The sequence below is a fragment of the Temnothorax curvispinosus genome, unplaced genomic scaffold, assembly GCF_003070985.1.
Source record: "Temnothorax curvispinosus isolate PA1 unplaced genomic scaffold, ASM307098v1 QBEX01005876.1, whole genome shotgun sequence".
In the NCBI taxonomy this organism is placed as follows: domain Eukaryota; kingdom Metazoa; phylum Arthropoda; class Insecta; order Hymenoptera; family Formicidae; genus Temnothorax; species Temnothorax curvispinosus.
The window spans coordinates 215,454-241,695 of record NW_020215656.1 but is presented as its reverse complement, the minus strand read 5'-3'; the positions used below and the strand labels follow the sequence as shown (position 1 = coordinate 241,695).

The 26,242-nt window shown below is 40.1% G+C and overlaps 2 protein-coding genes across 7 annotated transcripts in view; one reads left to right on the top strand and one right to left on the bottom strand.

Moving 5' to 3' along the window:
- Window positions 1–3,674: 3,674 nt before the first annotated feature.
- On the bottom strand, window positions 3,675–4,718 carry LOC112455184. Its single transcript, XM_025016960.1, has 2 exons — window positions 4,712–4,718; window positions 3,675–4,514 (listed from the first exon to the last, which is right to left on the bottom strand). Exons 1-2 carry the CDS (start codon window positions 4,716–4,718, stop codon window positions 3,784–3,786), a joined length of 738 nt encoding a protein of 245 aa, XP_024872728.1. The 3' UTR covers window positions 3,675–3,783.
- A 7,500-nt stretch (window positions 4,719–12,218) lies between these two features.
- The window catches only part of LOC112455181 (transcription factor Sox-2-like), a 95,845-nt gene continuing 81,821 nt past the window's right edge, over window positions 12,219–26,242 (top strand). For 4 of the 6 annotated variants that reach the window (XR_003040834.1, XR_003040833.1, XM_025016951.1 and 1 more), the window contains exon 1: window positions 12,219–14,698. Coding sequence is in view for 3 of the 6 variants with exons in the window: in XM_025016951.1 (XP_024872719.1) it covers window positions 13,278–14,698 (1,421 nt within the window). In the remaining 3 variants the exon portion in view is untranslated. Of the gene's footprint in view, window positions 14,699–15,849; window positions 16,091–17,479; window positions 17,613–26,242 lie in introns of those variants that run through there. The other 2 variants (XR_003040835.1, XM_025016953.1) reach the window with 2 other exon arrangements.

Here is a 26,242-nt window from a genome sequence, read left to right as displayed (position 1 = left end):
TCCGTTGACGATCCAGGAACCCTCGAGCATACCCTCTTCACGGTGCACCTCGGCGAGGTTCATACTCGGCTATGTGGAGCAGAGGGCCCCCGATCGTACCCGAGGGGGGACCTTGCGAAAAGGGGCCTGACCTCGTCGCAGTGATTCTCCGCTCTCCGGTGCCAGCGATCGTCGTTGCGTCTCGGAGACGATAACGTGGGAATGTCGATGTAACCGCAGCCATTCTACGGCCGGTTCAACGAGATACGCATCTTTTCCTTGTTTCAACAAGATACACGCTATCGAAGGCATATTTCCCAAGCAATAATGATTTTTATCGGCGATGTCCGTTGCCGTATAACTTATGGTTAATTTTAATGACGATGTATTTCTACCGTTCTCTCCCAGTGATTTGAAGAATATATAAACACATAATGAATATTAACGGAGATTATTACCTTTTCGTGGGCGTAATCGCGTTAAGTGAAACGTTGGGGTCCGTGAAAATTTATTGCAAGGTTTCAGGAGTGATACACATTGCGTGTATCCAGGATTCGCGTAATCGGGATCGTGCCGGGCACGTATTGAAATTCCAGGCGCGTTGGATGACGTTCGCGTACGCGGAACGAATCTCCTCGAGGTTTCTTGAATGCACCGGGGAGAACCGTGTCGCGCAGCGTGGACGTCGTGTTGCCGGCAGGTGACAGACGTAGCACGAATTAAGTGTCGTAAGATGGTGGGCCGCGTATACGAAGGGTGCCATTGTCATTTCCCGCCGCGCGCACCGAATTTCGACGTGGATTCCGAAGCGTGTCGATGGATCGATCGTCGCAATAATACCGGACATTTCCAAACGACTCGACTATTGTGACGTTGGTCCGCGACCCTTCGTAAAAATAGAGCGTCGCATCAAAACAAACATAAAAGCAATTCCGTCATACTTTCGCCGATATGAATCGTCACTTTAGCGAAACGCACGAGCCACGTCAATCGTATCATACAAATTTTTTTTTCCATGAGATTTCTGTAAGGTGCAAAATCGTAATTTGCATTGTGAAAATAAGAAACCTCTCAATTTCTCGATATAACGATTAAATATAATAATTCGATTCATGCGAGTTTCTAATGGAAAAAGAGTCAAATAGCCAAGCATCCTCGAAGACGCGGAGTTCGACGAATATTTAAATTGGCCGACGGGATATTGCATCGCGCGGCTGCGAAGGCTATCCGGTTGCAGTGCAGATTTTGCAATGCAAGAAAGAAAAAAGCGTTTCGATGTCGGGAACCAGAAAAGAGAGGCGGAAGAGACGAGGGAGACGCGGGGAGGGAGGGGGAGGAGGAGATGGGGTACGGCAAGAGAGAGATTATGTCGTCAAAACGGACGTGCGGCGTAGACCGGCGGTTGTGCCCATTGGCCGTTGACAGCGCAATGAGATCCTGATTTGCGCGAATGTATTTAATCGTACGCGAAGGCGCGCGAGAGAGTTGCGGGCTTGCACGAGCGAGCGAGCGAGCGAGCGAGCAGTTGCGCGCATCGTTTAGCAATCAGGGAGAATGATGCAGCCAGAACGGGCCGGTCGACCGGGCCGGTGCAGCGAGATGCCGTAGCTACGCGCAATCAGTATGCCCGTGCAATTTATTTGTACACCTGTGCCCGCCGCGGTCCTGCGGGACGCGAGAGAGACCGATCCGGGATCCGGGCTTTCACGCATGATTACGCAGTCACGAAGGAACGAGAACTTAATGTTACGCCCGCGTAGAAACTGGCATAAATCGTATCTCTTAAATCAATTTCTTGAACGGAGAAAATCGGATTTTTCTAAAATTTTGCTTTTTTTTTTAAATGGGAATTAATTCAATGTTTGCTATTAATAAAATTAGTCAAATTAGATTTGATCAAAAGGTATTGAAATAATAAGTACATTATGTATACCTTTATTTTTACGAGTCTTTTTCTAAGTATATAATTTGGTTTTAATACTAAACTGTGGGTATTTTATACTTAGCAAATAATGGATGCATTCCGTTTCACGCATAATGCGTATAATGCATCATTTATTCTTGTTGTTCACCGAGTGTTAAACAAGGATAAATGATGCATTATGCGCATCATGCGTGAAACAGAATGCACCCAATAACTTATATTGATACTGGAGGTTTTCGCACCTTTCCTTAAAGTGACACAAATTCTCGAAAAAATTGTTGAAAGGAACAGAAAAAATGCGATCATGAATGTGAGTTCATTGTTAAAAAATTGGATAGGGATAATAATGCGACAATAGCATGGTTAACTTCTGGTTTTAGCGTTTTTTCCTTGATACTTAATATAATAGAGGATTTCAAACCTTATCCTCAACAAAAGATGGATCCCTTACCTACTTCGCACTTCAACAGTAAGCTTATGTATGTTTTCGATAGATATTGTATGTTCTCCTTTGTTGAATATATGTTTCTAGCCTAACGGCTTGCCACGTTATACATTCCACACTCATACATTCCATAATTAGATCTGATGATCTATCAAATTATTGAATCATTAGGCTTGTTTTCGTAAATCAAATGAGGGAATAATGGGCTAATAATATAATACGAGCAAAATTCAAGAGTGTGATGTTATATTAAAAATAAATTCATAAATGAATTGAATAAACGATAAACGTTTCGACTTTACTTAGTTTTCCCGACATGCGAAAGACTTTTAAAAACGACTCAAATTAAAGCTTGGACACTGTACTTTAATATGAGAATGTTCAATCTTTTACCGCAGGTATCACCGACCTCGTGCTTTGTTTTTAAAGGTCGATGTACGCTGCGGTAAAAAATGTGTTACATGTTCAAGCAATTTGAGCAATTTAAATGTCTGTCGTATATCGGATTCGTTACGGATCTTCAAAGATAGTTAGAAACACATTTTTGGGAACCTTTAATCCCATTTTTTTTTTTGTAAACCTGAGAACATGTGTGATAGGAATTTTTGCTTGCAGATTCGGACAGCAGAAAAGAAAAGGCAAATGTTGCAGATCTGTGTCATTATTTGTATTTTTGTGAACCTTTCGTAAAACCTGTTGTTTGTTGAGACACTGAAATTTCGTCCATGGATGTGCGATTGGATGATAAGATTCGTAGTATGCGATTAAAGATTACCGGAAGGAATTTGGATTGATAATTTTGATTTTGATTTTTTTTTCAATTTGCGCTGATAATGTGACTTTGTATCTGTATCTGCTGACATTGCGATTATATACGTGAACGATAATAGATACCTTTTGACTTATTTTGCTACATATTATTTTATCAATAAATAAGATTATTTTTATCATAAATTTTTTATCTGAATTGGAAGTAACAAAGCAGCGAGTGTGTATGTGTGTGTGATTTGTCGTATGATGGGGATTACATTGACATAGAAGTTGCAAGAAAACGATCATACATATTATCAGATTTATTAAAATATCTTAGCAAACTAATCTACTCGTACAAATATAATAATAATAATAGTTTTAGTGAAGCAATTTGCTCTTCGTATTTGTCACTATTTTCAGCTTAAGATCTTCCGAAATCGATGATCATTCATGCACAAATGTCTCCATGATTTTTACATTTGAGTATTTGTACATTTTTCGAGCGAAGGGTGGCCAGCGAGGGAGGATCGCATTTCTATCCTTATTGAAGAAAAATCTCCGTGGAAAGGACAATGGGCCTTCTTTTTATATTTGTATCTGTAAGATAACTCGCAACCACACTTGTGACACCATCTATTTTTGAAAATTAACCTCGAATAGTTTGCCAAGTTTTTTGTTGCTTTTATTTGTTCCTCGGTAGCAGGCAACCAGCTTCGTTTGGTGGTAGACACGTTTTTGTTCTGGGGCTAAAGTGTAGACCACCACTGCAGTCTGTGACGTACCAATCAGGAGTATAACACGTATAATACTGTCCGCAGTGACATTCGCTAGCTTTTCTATCGCCGTTTGTGCAGGATGGAGGTGTTGGTGGAGTTGATTGCGTTGTAGGTGGCGGCTGTGTAGGCACTGGACCTGAACATCTTCCACCATCCCTGTTCGGAACGCATTCCTGACATGTGCGGCTGAAGCACGTACCGGGGTAACAAGTACGCAAGTGCCCTACACCATTTATGCAGTCATAGTACTGATAGCAATTGTTGGGTCCGCTTATTTTAGACCAGCCCGGTAATGTTCCATTTCGGTATCTTTGGGGACAACTGGCGCAACCGGCCTGCCATGGCCAATCGCAGACTTGCAGGAGTCTATTGTAGTGCAGTCTCGATATTGGATCTCCTTCGGTCATTAAGGGGCATCTTTGCAAGACAGGTTGACCCACAGAGCACTTATAAAACAGCGTGCAATCGGTTTCGTGTGGAAGGTTGGTCGTGGTGTTATGTTCATTTCGCTCTGGGTATGGACATATTTTGGGAATGTTCGCGTAGGTGTCTTCCTTCGGATCAGCTGGCTCAGATTCGATGTCCGCGGCGTTCACGGCCCAAGATGCCAGGAAGGCGATGGCGATTACGTATATTCCTATGCCGAGCAAAAATCACATCATTAAAATGTTAATCGCGATACGATCGAATCGTGATCTAGCCGGCTTTTATTACAACCGACTAGGTGTCAATTATTTGTATAAATTTGGATTACTAAAAGTTTCTAGCACACAGCGTATAAATATCGTTTTACTTTAATCGACGGTTCTATTATAGAAGTTTTTCAACACTCACCCTTCATCGCCTATCCTTTATTCAACCCGAACTTAAGAAACGTATCGCTCGTCCTGTTAACACCTCTTCGATTCGTTTAAATATGTGACTGGCCGAATTTAGGCGGATCGGCTTTTATAAATATGCATCACGTTATCGCGAGGTACAAGGACAGATTGTATCTATCGAAGATATACTTTCCTCGCCGAAAGAAGATTATTGGCCATATTTCGCAGAAAAATTGTTACGCCAAAGTACATTTGCTTTAGGTCACGAATAATGAACAATCTTTATGCAATTATAGCATCGATTGTGAATCGATAGTTTACAAACTATGACGTAAAAATTGAAATTAAAAACTAAACTTTATATCATACTGTGCTTATCGTTTAATTTGATTTCAATCAAGCATGACTTATATTTATTATTGATAAAAGATATATAATAAGTTAATAAGACATTCCATAATTAAATCTGATGATTTATCAAATTATTGAATCATTAAGCTTGTTTTCGTAAATCAAATGAGGGAATAATGGGCTAATAATATAATACGAGCAAAATTCAAGAGTGTGATGTTACATTAAAAATAAATTCATAATTGAATTGGATAAACGATAAACGTTTCGACTTTACTTAGTTTTCCCGACATGCGAAAGTCTTTTAAAAACGACTTAAATTAAAGCTTGGACACTGTACTTTAATATGAGAATGTTAAATCTTTTATCGCAGGTATCACCGAACCTCATGCTTTGTTTTTAAAGGTCGATGTACGCTGCGGTAAAAGATGTGTTGCATGATGTTCAAGCAATTTGAGCAATTTAAATGTCTGTCGTATATCGGATTCGTTACGGATCTTCAAAAATAGTTAGACATTTTTGGGAACCTTTAATCCTATTTTCTTTCGTAAACCTGAGAACGTGTGATAGGAATTTTTGCTTGTGGATTCGGACAGCAGAAAAAAAGGCAAAGGTTGCAGATCTGTGTCATTATTTGTATTTTTGTCAACCTTTCGTAAAACCTGTTGTGTGTTGAGACACTGATACCGGATACTCTAGTACACGCTTTTTTATTCGTACTTTTGACACATTTCTTTGGACATTTCATTGTTTGATCTCGTGTTTTGTGTGTGTGTATGTATTTTCAAGTTATTATTTTTAAGTTTTAATTTATTTCAAACAAATGTTATTTATTATTAGTTACAATTGTGGAAAACTTTATGGTAGACTAATTCCGTTATGATTAATCATTAATTTATTATTTTGGTACTGAGAAAGACTAAATAAAGTCGAAACGTTTACCGTTTATCCAATTTATTTATGAATAAAATTTATTTTTAATATAACATATCTTGAAGTTTGTAGCTTGGTGGCCCATTTCCTCATTAGCTCTAATCTAGATTCACATTCCTCCACCTAATAATATAAATATTATATTTTAAACTTTTATAATTAATACATTAGAAAATAAAATTTGATATATAACTTGTGGCAACTAAATAATAATTGCCACTATTAAGATTGTTACTTAAATACTAATTTAAAAAAATGTAAAATATTGACATGGAAAGGTAAATAATTACTCATTGTCAGTATCAGGAAATTAAATTGATAGTAAGTTTGCTACATAGTATATGAAGTAAAAATATTTGCCTCTTATATAAACGCACTTTTTTGTTTTTTTCTTTAAATAGTCTCAACAACTTTTTAAGACGTCTAAAGTTCAAAATTCGGTCGAGAACGTATAACTATTAAATAATTATTCCATTAGTTTCCAAGATTTATTTTTATCTTTGAAGGTTGTCGTATCAGATTTCTTGTTTTCTATAATATTTTTATATCGGAATATTAACTCTATTAATGTTTTCTGCATTCATTCATTTTTAACTTAATAATTTTTGACAGGTTTTTCGATATTACGTATTTCCCTCACACGACACGAAAATGTTAAAGCCAATATTGATCAACGTTCTAGCTTTAGTAAGTTTGTTGAGTTATGACACACAAGTTATAAGTTTAGCTAAATGTTCACAATGTATTGTAAAAACCAATCAGCATTAAATCGAAGTTTAATTTTAACAGTTTGCTACATCGCAGATTAAGGCGAAGGTGGTAGAAACGGGCATAAGAATTAATTCTGTAACAATTCGGTTACTTCGCATCTAATCTTGGCTATATTTCACTCAAAATCGTTTCCTCGGCACTCGAGTGCATTCTCCTAAATTTATTGGCCTGACAGCTAAGAAAAACTTATCACTTTTACTTTACCTTTGTCTTTCACTTTCTTTTTTATGGCAGAGGAATGAATTTACTGCATTTCCTTTTTACAGGGCAATAAAATCAATTATCCTTTGTTCTTCTCGTAAAATATGACCACCGTTACTATCCTCTTGCTCACGCGTAACGTGTAAACAATTTAGAAAAGTACCCACTGCCAAAGTAATAAATTTAACAGTGCCATATTTAACTTTTCACGTCCTGGCCACGGTTTACAAGAACTTTTCACATCTTTCGACGACCATAAGTACCCACTGTCAAAGTAATAAATTTTACAGTATGCCATTTTTTTTAACTTTTCACGTACTGACCACGTACTAACCACGGTTTACAAGAACTTTTCACATGTTGTGTTTCGACGATATGCGAAGCAATTTGTTTGACTAGTATGATAATTATTATATCACATTGATCAAATTACTTTCAAAATATTGACTTACTGAATTTGCTAAACTATTCATTCACAATTTTACTGGAAACAACAGTTAAATATTTTTAAATAATTTTCGTAAAAATCATTCTTCTAAATTGATTTTATCAATGTTAACGTTCTAACTCTCTTATGGCATGTAGTTACATAATTATGATAATAACTAGCAAGTGCTAGTGATACATTTCTTTATTACAGATTCTCTGTTGTTAAAAAAAGAGATACGTTAATGGTTTCTTGATGAAGAAAGAGATCTATAATGGCCACTTGGTAAAACCAACGGCTGTAAATTTCTATTCCAGTGGTTGGTTGCTCGTCTACGGCTCGGACGAGCGAGAGATTATTTGGATTCCGAAGAATGGCAACAATCGAGCTTTGTAATCGGTCCTCGAAACGATAAAGACTTTGTTGGCTACCCTTCCGGCGCCACCACCGTTCTCTCCCCGTCGCAACCACCCCCTGATTTTCGCTCGATCTCGCCCCTCCCCCCCTCCATCCTTCCTCCTTTCTCTTCGTCTCGCATACACACACAATCTCCCTTTCTCTCGTTACTCGAGCTCTAAGAGCTGGCCCAATGCTATCACCTGTTGACAATCGGACGCCTACGAATTCGCCCGCGTATCGCGCGATCGTGTTCTCCCCCTCTTAGTATCCTCTTCTTTCTTCACTTTGACACGGAGTTTGACGGCGTTCCAAGTTCGGTGAATTGAGGAGAAGATTATTTTGTTGCAAAAGCGGCCAGCGAGATGTTGAAATGAGCAATATTTAATAAGCAATCATTTTCTAGAAATAATGACATAAACAGTTACAATACATGTAATCAATGTAATCAATGTTACATACATGTAATTTACACAGTGTTTAAATAGATTATTTGAAAATTGGAATCGACTTCGTTCTATATTCTTGCGATTTGAGAAAAAGAAAAGATTCCGCAAAGTAAAGAGAAAGTCAAGAGACCTTCTCTTGACCTTCGGATGAAGGCCAAAACGTGCACCACGTGCGCAGGTAAAAGAAAGAATTTTAATGACTTATACGACTCTGCTATTAAAACATTTTTCATCCTAAACCTAAACCATTAGACCAATACGTCTTTCTGTTTTACGGTCATCACGTTTGACAACAGGTTGATATTAATGATTAAACTAAAGAGTTAACTTTTTTTTACAATAAAGAATCAATTATCTGCAACAAAGAAATTTATCAGCACTTTCGCATGCTATTTATCATTTCAATTATGTAAATATGCCCTAAGGAGAATTATCGTCGATATCGATAAAATCAATTGTTCGCGAAGCGAATTATGACGAAAATTATTTAAAAATATTCAGCTAAGAAAATATTTCTATTGAAATTGTGTGCAAGTAATTTACTTCTCGTCCGCCAGATTTAGGCAGGCCGGTTGCCTCGCCTAATGGATATAGTAACGAGAAAGGATTTTGCTTTCGCGCTGCGAAAAGACGCGCGTTTCGCGCGTCGCAAAAATCGATGTGCGTCGCGAGAGGAACGTAGTCCGCGATACCTAACGAAAGGTCTCGGTTCCCGAACGTCGGTGGGACGATGAATGAGCGCGAGCGCGGCACGAGACGGACGGCCGGCCCGTTCGTATACGGGGTAGAAGGAGATCGATCAGGGAGGGCCGTTCAGGATTCTGGTTTTCGAGTGCGTCTATGCCGGGACGTACAATGAGCTTTCTCATGTCGCACGGTGGATGCGCCGCATCGGCGGATGCACACATTCGCGCACATACACGCGACCTCGATATAGCGCGTGCGCGCGCGCGCGCACTCGATAGGACAGATAGCTCTGTGTATATGTGTGCGTGCGGCACACGTTCTGCGGGAAACGTGTATGTATACGCGGGAAGCCTAGGAAAGCCCGGTGCTACAAAGGCAGTGCGCCATCGAGTATCGCAAACATTGATTTGAATCACAAAGACCGCCCGCGGTATCCCATTGTCGGACTCCGACTTATTGTACGCGTTCTCTCTCTCTCTCTCTTTCTCTATTTCTCCTTTACCTCCAACTTTCTACGTGTATCGCGCGATCCGCTCTATCTTCTTTCAATGGTAACGACCTATCAATCCACTTATTCCGCACGGTTTATGTGCCACTTGTGGCATTTCGGCCTAATGCCGCTGTTGCACGGGCAAATCACCGGCGTTCTCGCAGATTTTTCTGGATGCACAAAATTTATCAAACACCGCTCTAATTTGTTATATAGCTTATTATGCTGTCAATATATATGACGAAGTTTGCTGTTTACAATGACACTGATTTAAGCCAATCTTATTTTATCTTATGAATGAGGGAATAAAGTAACATTTATTAAAAAATGAAATCTCTGAAAACTCTGAGGAAATTAAAGTGATGCATTTAATGCATTTCCGAAGTACAAAGATAGTACAATAAAGTTATGGAAAAATAACGTAAGGTCGTTTTTTTATGACTTACGCCTGCCAATTGCATTATAAAAATAAATTTTGTACTTCCGAGAAGGACACAGATTAACGTCGAACGGAAGTAATTTTGTTTTCCCTTAAAACCTAATTCCCTGTTTCTGTTCATTCATTGAAAGCAGGTAGCAGCTACCTGCTACCTAATGCCGCCGGGCGACCCATAAATCGTAAAATAAAATTTATAAATTTAAAAAGTTCTCTTTCGCTCGCAAGGAAAAGGCTTCGATTAATCATAAGATTTATTTAATTTTTGGTAAATACACAAATTTCTAAATATAGCAAGCAAAATGTTTGTTTAATTTAATTAGCATTTTTTTGCATAGATTCAATTAAAATAAAATTTCTTTCAAATGTTTATAGCGGCGAATACGCTGACTTGCTTATAATTAATATAGTTTATGCGTCAATTCATTATTAATTGCTTTTGAGCACGATTATGTGATAGATATAATATAAGCCATTTGGGCTAAAATAATCAAATTTTTAGAAATACTACACAGACATTTAGATACATTTTGTGTTTGGAAAAAATTTATCAAACTGTTTATTCCTGTTACTATTTTGATCGAATGTCGTTGTGATAAAAGCTTATCGAGATATCGCGGATGTGAGTGACTTATAATCGCGATCAATGCAAGCTGCAATTGCACTGAAGACCGTCGTTCTCAAGGACGAATTGCGAAATAATAACGTCATCGCAATCACGTTGATCGCGCATCAGGATCGAGAGTACTCCAGATTACTTGGAAAATTAACGTAACTGCAGTAATCAGAAACGCAGATAAACAATCATTCGATAAGGATGCAATTACGATAATCATGTGATTTTGAAATGAGGGAAAGCACGTTACACACTTGAAAGAGAACATGATTTCGAACACGTTTGTACGCGCAGCATCGGAGAGATCTTCACGATGCCTCTTTTACTGATACGATCAGACACAAATATAGCTCTATGCGTTTATCTGTACCACGCATACTTCCGCCGACTCGTCTCGCATCTCTTCTCCTTTTCGTCGCGTCTCGCGGCAACAGGTCCCACAACACGCAGCATGCTGAAATGAAGACGCGACGTCCAATGAAAGCACTACGGTAACGATTTCAGTCAGCCGCTTAGATTCTAGCGTCCGACGGGTGAGAGCGGGAAGGAGGAAGAGCGGGATTCTTATTACGAACTCCAAATCTCTCTCTCTCTCTCTCTCTCTCCTTCTTCTTCTTCTTCTTCTTCTTCTTGAATATATCGAGTGGTAATAAAGCGCAATGAAATAAAGTTCGAAATTGACGTTGGATTCGATGGAGGAATTATTATATTACGGCAAGAGAGTAAGAAAAGCGGAGAGAAAAAGCGAATTCTCGAAACTTGCAACGAAAAAAAAAACCATTTTGCTATGATAAGATAGATACAATATGTGACGTTGGGTGACTTGCACATGTGACTCGCAGATGCGATGTGAATTGCATCATGTGATGCGCAGAAAATGTACCCATATCCCATTTCAGTCTATTTTCTAAGATTGTGAGAGGTTCTTTTATAAGACTTCAATCGACGTTTGCCCAGAAAGGGGTTGAATGTCATTCAACTCCTAATCCTTGTTCAGATAATACATATGTCATCGCACTGCCTGCTCTCACTTTATTTTGACCGCAGCGGTACAAGAGATTCGCGATTATATCTTATCTCTCTATTTCCATTAAGTTCTTAAGTTTTCTCATCGCGAGCTGCGCACTAACGCACGTGTTCGACTTATTCGTGCATTAATATCGATGTATATACGTAATGTATCACGCAACTCCGGCTCGCGTCCAAAGGAACATATTAAGGCTCGCGGGACGCACGTATATGTAACCCGGCGCTGCTCAACGCTGCGGACGGCGGCCGCGTAGCGGTACATGCGTCCGACGGGCAGCCGATTTCGCGGCGCGAAAAAGCAAGAGAAACGTTGTGCAGAGACCGGAGCGCGAGAGGGAACAGATGAGAGGAGAGGAGATGACGATAGCGTTGGGTAGGGGGTGCGAGAAGTGAGGAAGGGGAACGGAGCCGTCGGCAGCCGAAGCATCGCCACGAGAGGTCGGTCATGCTCACCGAGTGACGTCACCGAGTAAAAGCGCCGCCTCCGCGTGCCGAGCGAGCCGGCCGATTGGTCGAGGGAAATCATGGCAGGCTCTCTCAGGCTCTCTTGCCAATCGATTGCCCGCGGTGCGTACGGAGCGCAGTACAGTCAGTCCGATATGATCCCCACTCTATCCCAAGGTAGAGGTCGAGAAGAGGGGACGTTTCGCGTTGGAAGAAGGGGTGGCCGCCTTCGATAGGAACCCCAAACTCAAGGCGATTGAAATGCTCAGAGAGTATTCTCCCGTGGAGAGTGGAAGTTGTATCTCATCTTCTGCGTCGGATTCTTCGTTATCGTCCAGCACGGTGTTGAGGCAGGACGAGCGGGAAAGCAGCGGTACAAGACAAAAGCACCACCGCTTTTAATTGTACACGCTGCGGTTTAAATTCCTCGCACGGTATCGCTGAGGGAAAAGTGCATACGCGAGTGAAAAAAAAATTGATGGATTTTTGAAGACAGAAACGGTGTTCCGTGAACTTGGTCAGCTCCACTGGTTTTCGCGTTTCTCGTGCCACACGCGGCGTTTAGGGGGTGCCGTCATCTCCTTTCAAAGGAGACCGCCGCTCCGGAGCACTCGCGTTTAGTTGGCGCGTCGTTGCTGGCATTGTCGTGACGCGATTCGTCGAGCGTACAGTGGCCCGCAGCCAGTCAGAGCGGCTGGCGAATGGTACGGAGTGGTGAGAGGCTACGAGCGAGGGGAAGAAAGTGCGGTCAGTTCTCGCACGGACTCCGTAACTTACGGATCGCTCGCACGAGAGTCTCTCTGGTGATTTTCAAGGAAGAAGACGAGAAGGACGAATGAACGCACGCATCGTGAAACGACGTGCGGGAGGACCATACCGATAGTATAATGATCGCGAGTGGTGTCCCCCGTATTCACACGTTGGTTGCCTTGTGAACAACACTCGCGATTAGCGCCGCGCCGAAAGGAAGATTTTGCAGCTGGTGATACGAAGATTATCGTAACACGGAATGGTCGTTCGGCTGACACGTTCGCGCGACCGTGTGATGGATTGATCGCACGCCGGTGACCAAGAAACGCGCGCGCGCGCGCGTTTAGCGATCCGTTCTTACGGAGGTGTCTTAGTAGTGATCATCGGTGACTTGCGGAATTCGCGATCGATTTTCATGTCATCGCTTCGCGCGCAGAGGTGAAACGTTAAGAAAGTGAGCGGTGGTGATCGTGGTTCGCGCGACGGGCTATCCTATCGGCAACCGATTGACATTCTCCGCGGCGTGCTCCGTTGAGTTTTCTTGACGTAGAACAGTACTAGAAAAGGGCAGCAAACTGTACGGGCACAGGCAGGAAGAGATGCACACGATGGAGACGGACATGAAGGGCGGCAACCTGCACGCCCAGATGCCACCGCATCCGCACCAGGGTGTATCGCCGATGGGCCATCACACGGGGATGTCACCTTACGGATCTCTAGGATCGATCGTTCACAGCTCCGCGCTATCAGGCAGCCCGCCCAGCGCGGGCAGCTTAGGCCTTGGTCTTCAGCATCATCATCAAACTCCTCAACATCACTACCATACAACAAGCATGCAGGTGGCCGCCGCCGCCGCCGCTGCCGCTCAGCAGCAGCAACAACAGCAACAGACCATGCACGCAATGGCGGCCCAGCAGAGCGCTCAGCAACAGCAGCATCATCCTCATCAGCAGCAACAGCAACAACAATCGCAAACGCAGCACCACCAGGCCAACAATCATAGCAATCCGAATAATCCTAACAATCCTAGCAATTCCTCCAACGCCAAGAATAACAATATGGATCGTGTGAAGAGGCCGATGAATGCCTTCATGGTATGGTCGCGTGGACAACGGCGCAAGATGGCCCAAGAAAATCCGAAGATGCATAATTCCGAGATATCGAAACGCCTCGGGGCCGAGTGGAAGCTTCTTAGCGAGGCGGAGAAGCGCCCGTTCATCGACGAGGCGAAACGGCTGCGCGCCGTGCATATGAAGGAGCACCCCGATTACAAGTATCGGCCGCGTCGCAAGACAAAGACTTTGATAAAGAAAGACAAGTTCCAGTTGGGCGGAGGTGTTGCTGGCGTCGGCGGTATGCTCGGCGTCGATCAACGGCAAGTGGGCACCAGCGGCGGACCGCAGCAGCAATTACCGCGCGATGTATATCAGATACCTCCTACCGGCTACATGCCCAACGGTTATATGATGCATGCGTCGCATGATCCGGCGGCGTATCAGCCACACGTCGCGTACAGCAATCACATGGGTGGTGCCGCAGCGGTCGCCGCTTCGGCGGCCGCGGCCTACCAGAGGTACGATTCCATGGGCCATCACATGGGCGGCAACAGTCCTAGCCCTATCAACAGCTACATGAACGGTTACGGCGGATACGGCGGCACCGTGCCCGGCGGCTCACCGTCACCTTATCACCAGGCTCAACCGGGTTCTCAGATGTCCAGTCATAGTCCTAGTGGCAGCAGCATAAAGTCAGAGCCGACGAGCCCGGCGAGCGGCGGCGGCATACACACGCCGACGCCGACGGGCGCGGCTGGTCCCGCTGGCCAGGTCGTGAAGCGGGAATACATAGGACAGCCGCAGACGAATCAACAGAGCGAAGCACAGATCAAGCAGATGATATCGATGTACCTGCCACAGGGAGTCGAGCAGGGAGTCGTGCAACACGGTGGCGGCGTCTACTCACCGGGTCCGTCGCCTGATTCTTTGCAGCACCATGCGGCTATGCAGCCGATTACACACATGTAAGCTATCATTTAAAAAAGAAAAAAAAAGTAGAAACAGAGGCTTCTCTCGCAATACTCACACCTCACACGCAGCACTCTTTTTTCCTTGCCTACGCTTGCAAATAGCTTTTTAGAATCGTGGAGGCGGGATAAATCGCGACGCTATAGTCGTGACACCTTGCAGTCGATTAAAATATAGAACAAAAGTGGACTATACTTCTTTTGAAATACTTTATTTATATGATAATAGAATAAGAAAATTTAAAGGGAATTAACATATTTATTCGTGTATTTTCTGTTTTAATTAATATTTTTGCCTTTTTTACTACTATTATCTGCACTTTTCTCAATCAAGATCTTAATATATAGAGCTTATCAGTATTAAATGTCTCTATTAGAATATTATATTAAGGATAGATTCCATGCCAAAATATATTCTTACTACAAACTAAGCATAATATTTACGTTCAAACGAAAAAAAATGTTTTGATTTATTGTAAACAGCGAGTTGTGACGACGTCCCCGGCAGACAATTCGAATCAGAACATATGATTTACAAAGCTAATCTTTTAATATCGATGCCGAATACGATAAATGTAACGCGATTTATCCCAATTCGACGATGATTGCACTGTTTGCTTGAGTTATAAATAACGAGAATTATCGGTGATCTTCGCGAGTGTCATTCGCAGATCATCGAAATTCGTGACTCGAGCGTTGTCGGAGTTCGCAGGAGATCCGCATTATAATTCGCATTTTATATATGTATACATATACATATGTATAAAAGATGTTTTATTTTTCTATTTAATCTATAAAATTTAATTTCCTAACTTATTATTCCACATATTATATAAGTTTCCGATTTTACACTAAAATTTGTTGGATTTGCTATTTTACGGTTACTGTTTATTTTGCAAAAGTTTATTTCCTTAAAATAAATTCTTTCATTACTTGGCTTTAAACCGAACTTATAACAAGGACCTCCTGTATTCCGTACATGCAGTATTTCGTGAGTGTCGTATTATGAGTGTTCTGTTCAAGAATTATTTATCTTTTCCATTAAACGAGCATGCTATATAGAAATATTTTTTATCTTTTTTTTTTTTTAACAGGTTCTCATATTTACATATTTTATAACGCAAACACTCACATTTTTCTGTTGCTAGAGAGAATGATTATGCATATGATATTGTGACTTCGCTTCTAATGGACAGTTACGCCCCAGTATTCTAAAATGGTCTACGATTCGCTCATTCTTATTTCTGAAATTTGCCAATCGCTTATTCGCACACGATCATTACCATTTCAAGAGTTAGTAAGGTGGATCTTGCAAGATATCATTGCGCTAGAAAATTATAGACCGGCGAGTTGGCAGCGGAGAAACACGTTGATTTACTTCATATCAAGGTATCCCGTATAAAGAATCTAGCGATTCTACAATCAGTCGTATGTCGGAGTCGGATGTCGGAACGTAGCCGATGGTCCAATGAGGAAAATTCATTTTTGAAATAGAAATTCTCTCATTGGACCACCGTCGGCGTTCCGACATACGACTGATTGTAGAACCGATCTAAGACGAATAAAATTGAATTTATCCATATGACAGATACATAAAAATCCCATATATGCCACATTTAATTTTTCTCAGCTGAAAAGTATTCCTCGAAACGCGATTTAAAAATCCAATTATGAATTATAATAAAATTGATAGAAAATATTGTAATATAATAAAATTGATAAAAAGTATATGTTAAAAGGATATGTTTGATGAGCGTTTGAAGAGGTTTATAAGAGGTTTATGGTGGGTTTATATAATGCAGAGGAATTTATTCAATGTTATATTTGCATTTAATCGAAAGTTAAGACTTTAAACAGATAAATTATAAATTTATTAAACAGAAACATTCTTCGTTTGTCCTCATTTACTCATCATACTCACACACACTTTCCCTAATCAGTTCCACTAAATTCTTTTATTCTCCTCCTTATAGACATGAATTATTATTTCATTAAATTTAATCTTATTTATTAGACAGACAAAATACAGAGTATACTCAAAGTACAAAGATTCCACGATTTTTCGCAAAAACTTCCAAATAGTTATTTTTGAAATCAAGTTATTATTTCCAATTTTACAACCATTATATCATTTTTACCCATCTTATTTATTTTCATTAATTCTTATTGTTAATTTTTATTAATTGCTATTTATTTTTATATCTAAGTTGCGTTATTATTTTAGAGATACATGATAAAAATTTTAAAACTATGTATCGAATTGTTTTTAATACGGTCCAGAACGAAGCAGAGTTCACGATACCATGGCACATGTTTAGTTTGAGGTTTAAATTTACTTTTCTTTGTGAATTTATTTTCTTCTCTTTGTTATTTCTTTTTATTTTTGCCTCTGTTACAAATGATTTTTATAAATGATTGTATTTTAAATTGTGAGAATATAAATATTGAATTTAATTGGAGTTCCGATATAGGTTGAGTCAAAAAACCGTCGAAATTATTATCCAGAAGAATAGTTTTTTTTTTTCGGAGTTTTTTATTTTTGGCACTCACGGCCTTTTTTTACGTTGAGTCTTATATTTCAAGTAATCTCATGACAATCCTACGCAAATTCACACTTGGATAGCATTTCATCACTTTATCACGATCGCCAAATAATCACGAAGGTTTTCGTCTGACTCATCCTATCTCTTCGTCGATGTACGGAGAGCTAGAGTTAGAAATTTAACAAACGTTTTCTCACATCTATGCCGCAACCTAACACAAAACATGACGCCGTAGGAATCTCGTAGCTTAAAGAGAGGCAAGCTTGGATGGACGCCTGTGCAAATGGAAGGCCTATAGAGAGTAACGGAAAAAGTAGGAGAGAAGGAGAGAGGAAAAAAGAAAAGGCCAGAGGTGGAATGCGAAATAAAGAGAAACGCATAACGAGAGCGAGAGCGAGCGTGTGAGGGGAGGGGAGTGGTGGGGGAGGTGGGGCAGGGGGGGAGAAAAAAGACGAAACGTAGCTTCAGGACAATTTTCACGGGGCTACGAGATGAGAGAGAGACGAAGCTTGTCTTTTTTCTTCCTCCTTTCTCGTTCTCGCGCTCGGTACTCGAAAGAGACCGCGCCTTCGCTCGCATTCACATCTCACGAAAGATTCTCTCCATCATCATCGTCCATGCTGCGCATTATCATCGACGGGGCCGTCCCTATTCGGCGTCGATAGGGATATCCACGAAGACATTCGAGCTATAGAGAAGACGTCAATATAATGTATATAATGTTATTTGCAAGTACGCTCTCGCAAAATTGACATTACCAAAGAGGATTTCTATACACGACCGGACGCTGTATATCCATATCAATTCCATTTGGATCCCGTTAGCAGTTTCTCGATTAACTTATCATCAGCTACAGTTTATGTATTTTTTTAATGTTTGTTAAAGATAATAGGTATTATATCCAGATTGCGAGACTCGACTCTCAATTTCTGTCGCAACCTCATGTATCCTAATTTTTTCTGCGTTTTTCCATACTGGTGATATGGAAATATTAATTAAATGTTCACTTAAAAAAAACCGCCGCGACTTTTCGCGTTAAAAGTATGTGATGGAACATATGGGTATACGATAAGTTAAGTTCTTCATTAAATATATTTTTTATTGACGAAAGATAAATTCTGGAAAATAATATTATAAACAAATTTTTTTTTGTAGGGTAAACTCGGGTGAGATGGCCATACAGGAAAGATGGCCAACCTATGTTTTTTCAATTTAGCTTGCCATGAAACATCGAATGAACATGGATTGGCCATCTTTCCTGTATGGCCATCTTACCCGAGTTTACCCTATATACTATTATTTTTTTTTTTTTTTGACGTACATCGTTATTTGACAGTCTGAATAATTTATTTAAAAAATTATTGCAAGATATATGTAAATATATATATTGCAATATAAAAATATAAATCGAAAACGGTCAGTTTTTTAGACGTCGTGTAAATATCGTCGAAACATCCGTCTTATTAAATTTTTCTTATTTTATTAGATGTCTATTCGTTAGCAGCGACAATGCACAGTGTATAAAAAAATATTTAAAACAACTTAAGAACGGAAGAATCGGAAGGAATAGTGCAAATGATGATCGTTCTAATATGTTTACAATCAACTATTGTGAAGAGTACATTTCTGACGAAAACTATTCCTTCATTAGAATTATTCAAAGTATTGAGGGGGCACCCAACTTATCTTGATTCAAGTATTCTTCATTAAACGTGCATTCTGCGTAGACATCTATATAATGTTCGTGTATTATATGTTTAAAACGTATAGAAATTAGGACTAGGTGCAACTGTGTATATATCTGTAAATAGATATGTACATATACGAAATACACATAGAATCCAAAGAGAGTATGTGCATTTTCGTGATACGTAATCGTCATTACCGACAGACTGTAAATGGAATTGATGTTGTCGGGGATGGAACAATGTTTTTCGGATGAAGACGTGTTTACGCTGGGAATCATAACGTTATACATAATGTAATACCAGTGAAGGTATCTATGCGTAAAAAAAAAATACATTTTGTCATTCTTCAATTTTTGAAATAGAGCTTTATTCCGATAAGTTTTTTTTTATAACAAACGCTAAAAAGTTATTAGTGTCATGAAATATAGTTTGTTTAATAGCGCAGAAGAATTTATCGGAATAAGCTTTATTTTCAATACAACCGAACAATAATATATTTTTTTTATATAATCCGTTTTCCGAGCGCTTAAAACAGCAACAGTTTATGATTTTCGCCATTGTAGCGTCTAAATATTAATTTTTATCGTATTATTATGATTATCATATTATGTGCCGTTATTATAACTTTAGTTATTATTATTAGTTGTAAAAGGAATGCGATTTTTTAGTTACTCCTATCATTCTCGCCTACGTTATCATCGATTGTCATCATTACACTGTAAGTAATTCTTCTAACTAAAATAATATCATCGACATCTTCGCGGTTCATTAAACAAAATAATAATAATAAAAGTAATAGATATGTACATATGCAATATTATTGTCTCGAATAAGTTTTTTAGGCAAATCTAACAAGACTTTAGACGTTAACAATAGCAGATTTTACGAGCAGCTAGCCTCCTTTGTTCATTTTTATAATGTGTGCGTATTTACATGATACACACATAAAGTGAAAAGAAAGTATACGGTTTATTTAATGCAATTCTTTTTATGAAATTAGATTACGTATTGCGAAAATGCACGTACTTTCTTTGGACGCCATGTATGTGTCACATATGTACATATCTATTTCATATTCATATATATATATAACGAATCATGTAACAAGTATTACAATAGCGTGTTCAGTGATAATGATGGTGGTAGCGAGGCATCGATGATATCGATGATAATTTCGTAATCCTTATCGCATGACCGTTCTCATTGTTCCATTGCGACACCTCGGAACGATGGGCGACTCAAAATTCAATCCTTAAGTACTCATTAAGTTTAAGCAAATCATTTTTGTTTTGACTTGAATTTTTATAAAACGAAGAAGCTAGCTGCTCGTAAAATCTTTTATTGTTAAATTCTAAATTTTGGTTTAGAAAAAAAATGCTTAAAAAAAGTGGACCGGCTCTCAAAACGGACATGACTTTCGGCATTAGTGCTTAAGGGTTCTTAATTTTCTATTAATTTCTCCCAACGGGCAATCAATGCACATGCGCATAAATCATCATCGAATCCCGTTATTAATTTCCAACTTGAAACGGGAGTGTTGTAATATCAAAAGTATTCATGTTTCTGATTTCAATGGGACTTTGCTCGTGCAAAGTCCCCTTGACCCCAACAATCTGAATCGATGCTTGCCGTTACGATTCGATCTGTGATAAGAAACATTACAAAGTATCTCATTTGTATACGATGTTTGTAGGTACACGAGTATGCGATGCTCTATGTTAAATATTGCGCTCTTATAATTGTTGCTCTTATAATTGTTTTATATTTCATAATAATATCGATAATAAAGTCTAACAGCAGAACAAAACGACAAATTGAAAACAAAGTTGCTTCCACTTGCCCCTTACATCCCGTAAAAATGCACTTCGAGAAATACGGTTTACACATTCTTAACATTTTCTTTTGTCAAATATGTAAAAATGCATTTATATATACATATGTACGTATTTATGTGTGAATATGTAAAATGTTTATACAATACATTTTAATATATCTATATAATAATATGTATTTGATTATATATATATATATATATATATATTTGAAATATGTAATTTTTTATAATTTTTTATATTTTATTCTTTTATTTCTCTTCTTACATATACTATATCACACAAATTCTGGAAACGTCAAATATTCACGATCACCGCTTTCAATTTCAAAAAGCATTCAAATTAATCTAAATATACTATTACACGTAGAAACTAGGAATTATCCTCGGTAATTATACCCATTGTAACTTGGTGACATATTCAAAGACTTCTCCTTATTATACATTTGAAGCTTTATATTCGGGGACGCTTCATATGGCATGGAGCAGCGTATACTCGTACAACCTAAAACTTTTCACAAAAACATCCTGTTTCAGCAAGCAACTATACATACATTACGAGTTTGTAATTAGTAAGAGATAAATAATCGCGAACATAATTTCAAGAATCATTTCGAATCTCTTACTTAGTCTTCATGTTAAGGCGCATTCCGTGGAGTGAACATACAAATGATACATACACACGATCGATAATGATTTAACGCAGATTATCGTGAACTCTGTAATGTACATATGTTACGATATGTTAGAATATGATATTATATAGATACATTGATATATATATATAGATATATATTGAACATCAGCAACTCAAACTCGTGTTTTCAATTCGACCGTCCTGCACATCATCTTTCGTATCCGTCATCCTGCCTCGACGCACTATATCTTCATTACAATATTACATTCATGCATGTTTATATAAACATTAACGACAAAATGAGACTCGTTAAAAACAATTCGATTGCACTGATACTGAATAGCGAGAGAATAATTCCGTTCATTCGTGAATGAAAATTCATGAATATTATATCGGTATAATACAAAGATTAATTGGAACGAAGAATAAAAGTTCAAGAATATTTTTTTCTGATATTTTACCGTCTTACATATGCGTATTTGTAAAATAACCGTCGATATTTTAATGTGCTATTGGTACCCGCAAGCATTCTCGATAATTTTTTTGGAAATGTGCAACTATTTTTTTTAAATTGAATCTTCAATTACTCCAACGCGAAATGAGTTATCTTGCTTATAACGAGTCAATGTCAAATCACGTATCAACAGCGCGAGTTGAATCCACATGAACAGACACGCCCTATGACCCGTGCAAATGATTTTTTGCCGCTAATGGGCTTTTTATTCTCCCGACGGCGGCGGGTCATAGCGCGCATTCGCGAAATCGTTCCGATAAATATGTATATATAATATATAGCATATATACGCATAAACGTGCGCGCCGAACGCGGTATATGGCCGAGAGGAGACATTAATTCGCGCCAATAAATATTCTCATCGTTCCGGCACATAAACCCCGGCGTTTGTCATACACACGCAGTCATTTCGGTTAAAAGGCATTCCCTCCGCCACTGAATGCAAATGCGAGTAGCTCGTTGTGCGTGCCGCTAGGGTCTCTAAAGTGCTTTCAATTACGCGTTCCACCTAACGTTCCCGAAGCGGTGCGACGCGACGCGACACGACGCGGCGGCCCTGCATGCGGAGGGCCGCCGTTTTCCTATGTTTTACATAACCGGGATTTTCAAGTGTTTCACGCCCTACGAGGATACGCATGCTGCGTGTCGGCGGCGACGGTGGTGGCGGCGGCGGCGCGGCATGCTGACGTACGTGACTCCAAGTGCGAGAGCATTATTTAATACTTATTGCTTCATCAGCTTTCTTCGTTTTTTTTTTTCATCTCCTTTTCCCGGTCCGCGACCTTCCGCGACGTTTAACTCGCGAATGGTCGCGGTTTGACGACGAGCGACGAGACGGAAAATTGTTTTCCTCTCGCACGATTATACGTGACATTGATTGTCTGGAATGTATAAGGCTGGCTACCTGCTATACCTTGCGCGCAATTTGCATCTGTTCGTATGCCAGGAGCTCAACTGGGTAGACGCTGGCTTATTTCAACCGGGCGAACGTTGCACGAAGCCGCGAATAACAATGCTCGCAGAGACCAACTTTAGATAACGTTTCTTTAAATATCCCGTGCGTGCGTATAGCGCGCGGCGATATACAACCGCACGATATACGAGATGGACGACATGGAGTTGATTTAACGACACTTGTTGCTCGCACAAAGTTGGATAATAATTTCAGGTCGCTTTCCGGTGTTTCGGGCAACGGGTTGAAGCGACGTCCAAACGTGTGTTTGTACGTATATCTTTTTCCATCCGCGTCATCATTTCTTTCACGTTTTGCCTAGTTCGAGTACAGCACGCGAGACTTTGCCCGTTGTTATGATCGCTATACGTTTTATTGCTTTGCGATACACTTCGACCATCCTGCTCTTCAATTTTTCTTTTTAAGAAATATTAAATCGTTTCCGAATATCCCGTATTTACGAGTGCTAACGAGCAGATGGATTAAGTATCTCATATAAGGAGTAAACTTTATATAAGATTTTTTTACAAAGAGACGGTTTTACAATGTCGACGTTTTTTTATCCTACTGCAATTGTCTGATTTTATTCGGTTTCAGGAAAACTAGATGTTAGTATAAATATGTTAGCACGCGTCTATTTGAGCATGCCGCATAATAACTATTTCATAACAAGCGATCGTGGCTGTAATAATAGCTGACTTCGACACGCGATCAAGTAGCAAGGATAAGTACAGAGTTGGCTCAAAGAGTAACAATTCCCTCAATTTTTTTCTTTCAACACCCGTCCCTTGTTCAACAAATATTCTTCAATTAAAAAACAATTTATGAACTATCCATGGCAGCTATAATTTGTTTAAATTATACTTACGCGAATTCAATGCGAGATCGTTGTATCCTGGGGATTGATTAAAGCTCGCTACGAACTTTTGCACGGTGGTTTTTGTTATCTCGACTGATCGTCGACAAGTCGCAAATTATTTTGATAGAGCCGCGATCACCGCGATCGTTTGATCAAGCGATAGCGTGCGTCTCTGTCGAAGGTCAGGTTCCATCTGTCTGCGAACAAGTAAATACGTTAGAAGATGTATTACATACCGGCGAACACATACGTAAACAGTATACAAAGTTATGCCGAAACTATTATGTTGAAGGCCAGGATTGTTCTAATGCCTTAATTTAATATGACGAAGGCACAGTATAAGTAGATACAGTATGTTTACTCAGGCCAAAACCCGTGAAATGGTTTGCACACTCTACAATATGGCGGTCAATAAGATGGAGTAGGAGAAAGATCGTATGTCTGTCCTCCGCGAGCGATGGAGAAGGACAGACATACGATTTCCACACTCAACATCATGGCGGACCATTTCACTTCAGATCAAAGGTGGCCGACACGGAGTGGAACTACTGTTCTATACTTATACTGTGACGAAGGTCTCGGGAAAATCCCGGGAAAATCTCGCGGAAAAAAAGGTACTCAAATAATTTTAGAATTTGAATAAATATTCTCGATTAATGTATATATTTCTCGCTGAACGTGCGTAACAAATATATGTCATGACGTCCAGCACGCGCGGAGTTATTAACGACAAAATTTTTTACTCGCGGTATATATAGATATCCGTGAAATAAATCACCAGGTGATTTAGATTTTTCCGATATTTGAAAATTACCAACCGCCGGGTATGCCATTTTAATCGCGCTTCCGCTTTAAAAAGTAACGTCCGCACAATGGTAGCGGTTTCTGCATGCGCGGTTGCGAAAATATTGCATAAATACGGTAACGCGCGAGTGTAGTCAATCTTGAAATCCCTGTATGCGTTTGTGTATATGTTACATTCAGAATACTACTGGCTATGACACAAATATGACATTACGAATATCATGGAACGACTTGGCGCAAATTACATTTAATAAAAGCGTAAAACAGGAAAATCTCGTCATTAACGTAAACGCAATCTATTTTTCATTCAAATCACTTGTGATTTCTCTTTTGCGCGCAAAGTGTCGGCTGCACTCGTTTGCCTCTTCTTCCCTTCGTTTATTTCCGTTTCATTTCTTCAGTTCTGTATAAACGCAACAAGCGAAAATGATCTGAATACGGATTCCAATCAGATGACTAAATTACGTCGGATCTGTACGGATAAAGTTTGCATAAAAGTCGCGAAGGCATGCTCGAAGCTTAATAACTGTTTGCGCCTCGCGATAAATCAGTTTGCGCCGGGTAAGGAGAGAAAAATGATGAAAAACGAGCGGCACGAGGCGAACGAGAGAGAGTTCGCTTTGATGCCACTGCGCTTCAGGTCCGCTTTAATCTCGAGCCGATCCCTCGGATCACGCGTGGGTACCTCCGTGCTAAACATCCCCTCGCGAGTTGCAATTTGTAAGGTATCGCACACCTCGCCTCCGCTCTCCCTCCAACCGTCTACTGCTTTCTCTCTCTCTCTCTTTCGCTATCACGGTTCCGTTGATCCGGTTAACCTCCGTCGCCCCTAAGTAAGATAATATTCACGGCCAATTACCTAAAACGCACTCCTTATGGCACCGCCCGTACGCCCGCGGGAGTTATTGGCAGCCTGCCACTGTGCCGATCGACTATCCGGTGCGAAACGACCTTGTTATTAACGTTCAAGTAAGCTTTACTAGATCCAATAACCCTGACTTCGCTCTCTCTGCTGCTCCATCAGAGCCGTAAGTCGATCAGTACTTGTCCCATATATATTTATTCCTTATTGAATACATTTTTTTTGTACATCAGGAGAAACGGTTCGTGCAGATCGGCTTTCATCGAAAGAATTCTCTTCGTCAACTTCCTGTGCTCGGGGGGGGGGGGGGGGCAAATTAACGGCCAATAACGTACCGATACCCTCGCGAAAAGCAACAGCAACGACAGCGCGAGATCGCAACGAGATCGCTTTACTACTTCTATCTGGGCTTATCGGCTCGCGGGCTACTTTTCATCGGCGTTTTACTGGCGAAAAAATCGCGGCGCCGAGATAATAAGCTCGCGATTACCACCGGCGTCGATCCAACGCGATTTCTACTGACAGCGAGACGAGAGGATGACGGGCGCGCCGTCGCCGATCGGAAGATCTAACGGATCCATTAATCCATCTCGAGCGAGCGGGTTAACGAACTGCGAATCTCGCACTTGTTATCCCGAGTGACTTAAACGATCGCGTATACCCTCTCCGCGGAACCGTAACCGCGATAATTACTGCGAACGTGGGTGAGCGGAGAGCTCACGCCCTTCTCTTACTTCTTGGAGTACCGGAGAGAATACGTCGTGCGTTTTGTTTCCGACGCGCTTTTCGTTATCGTGCCAGTACAATTTTGACAGTGGCGTGTCTCATAAATTAATATACACAAATGTTGA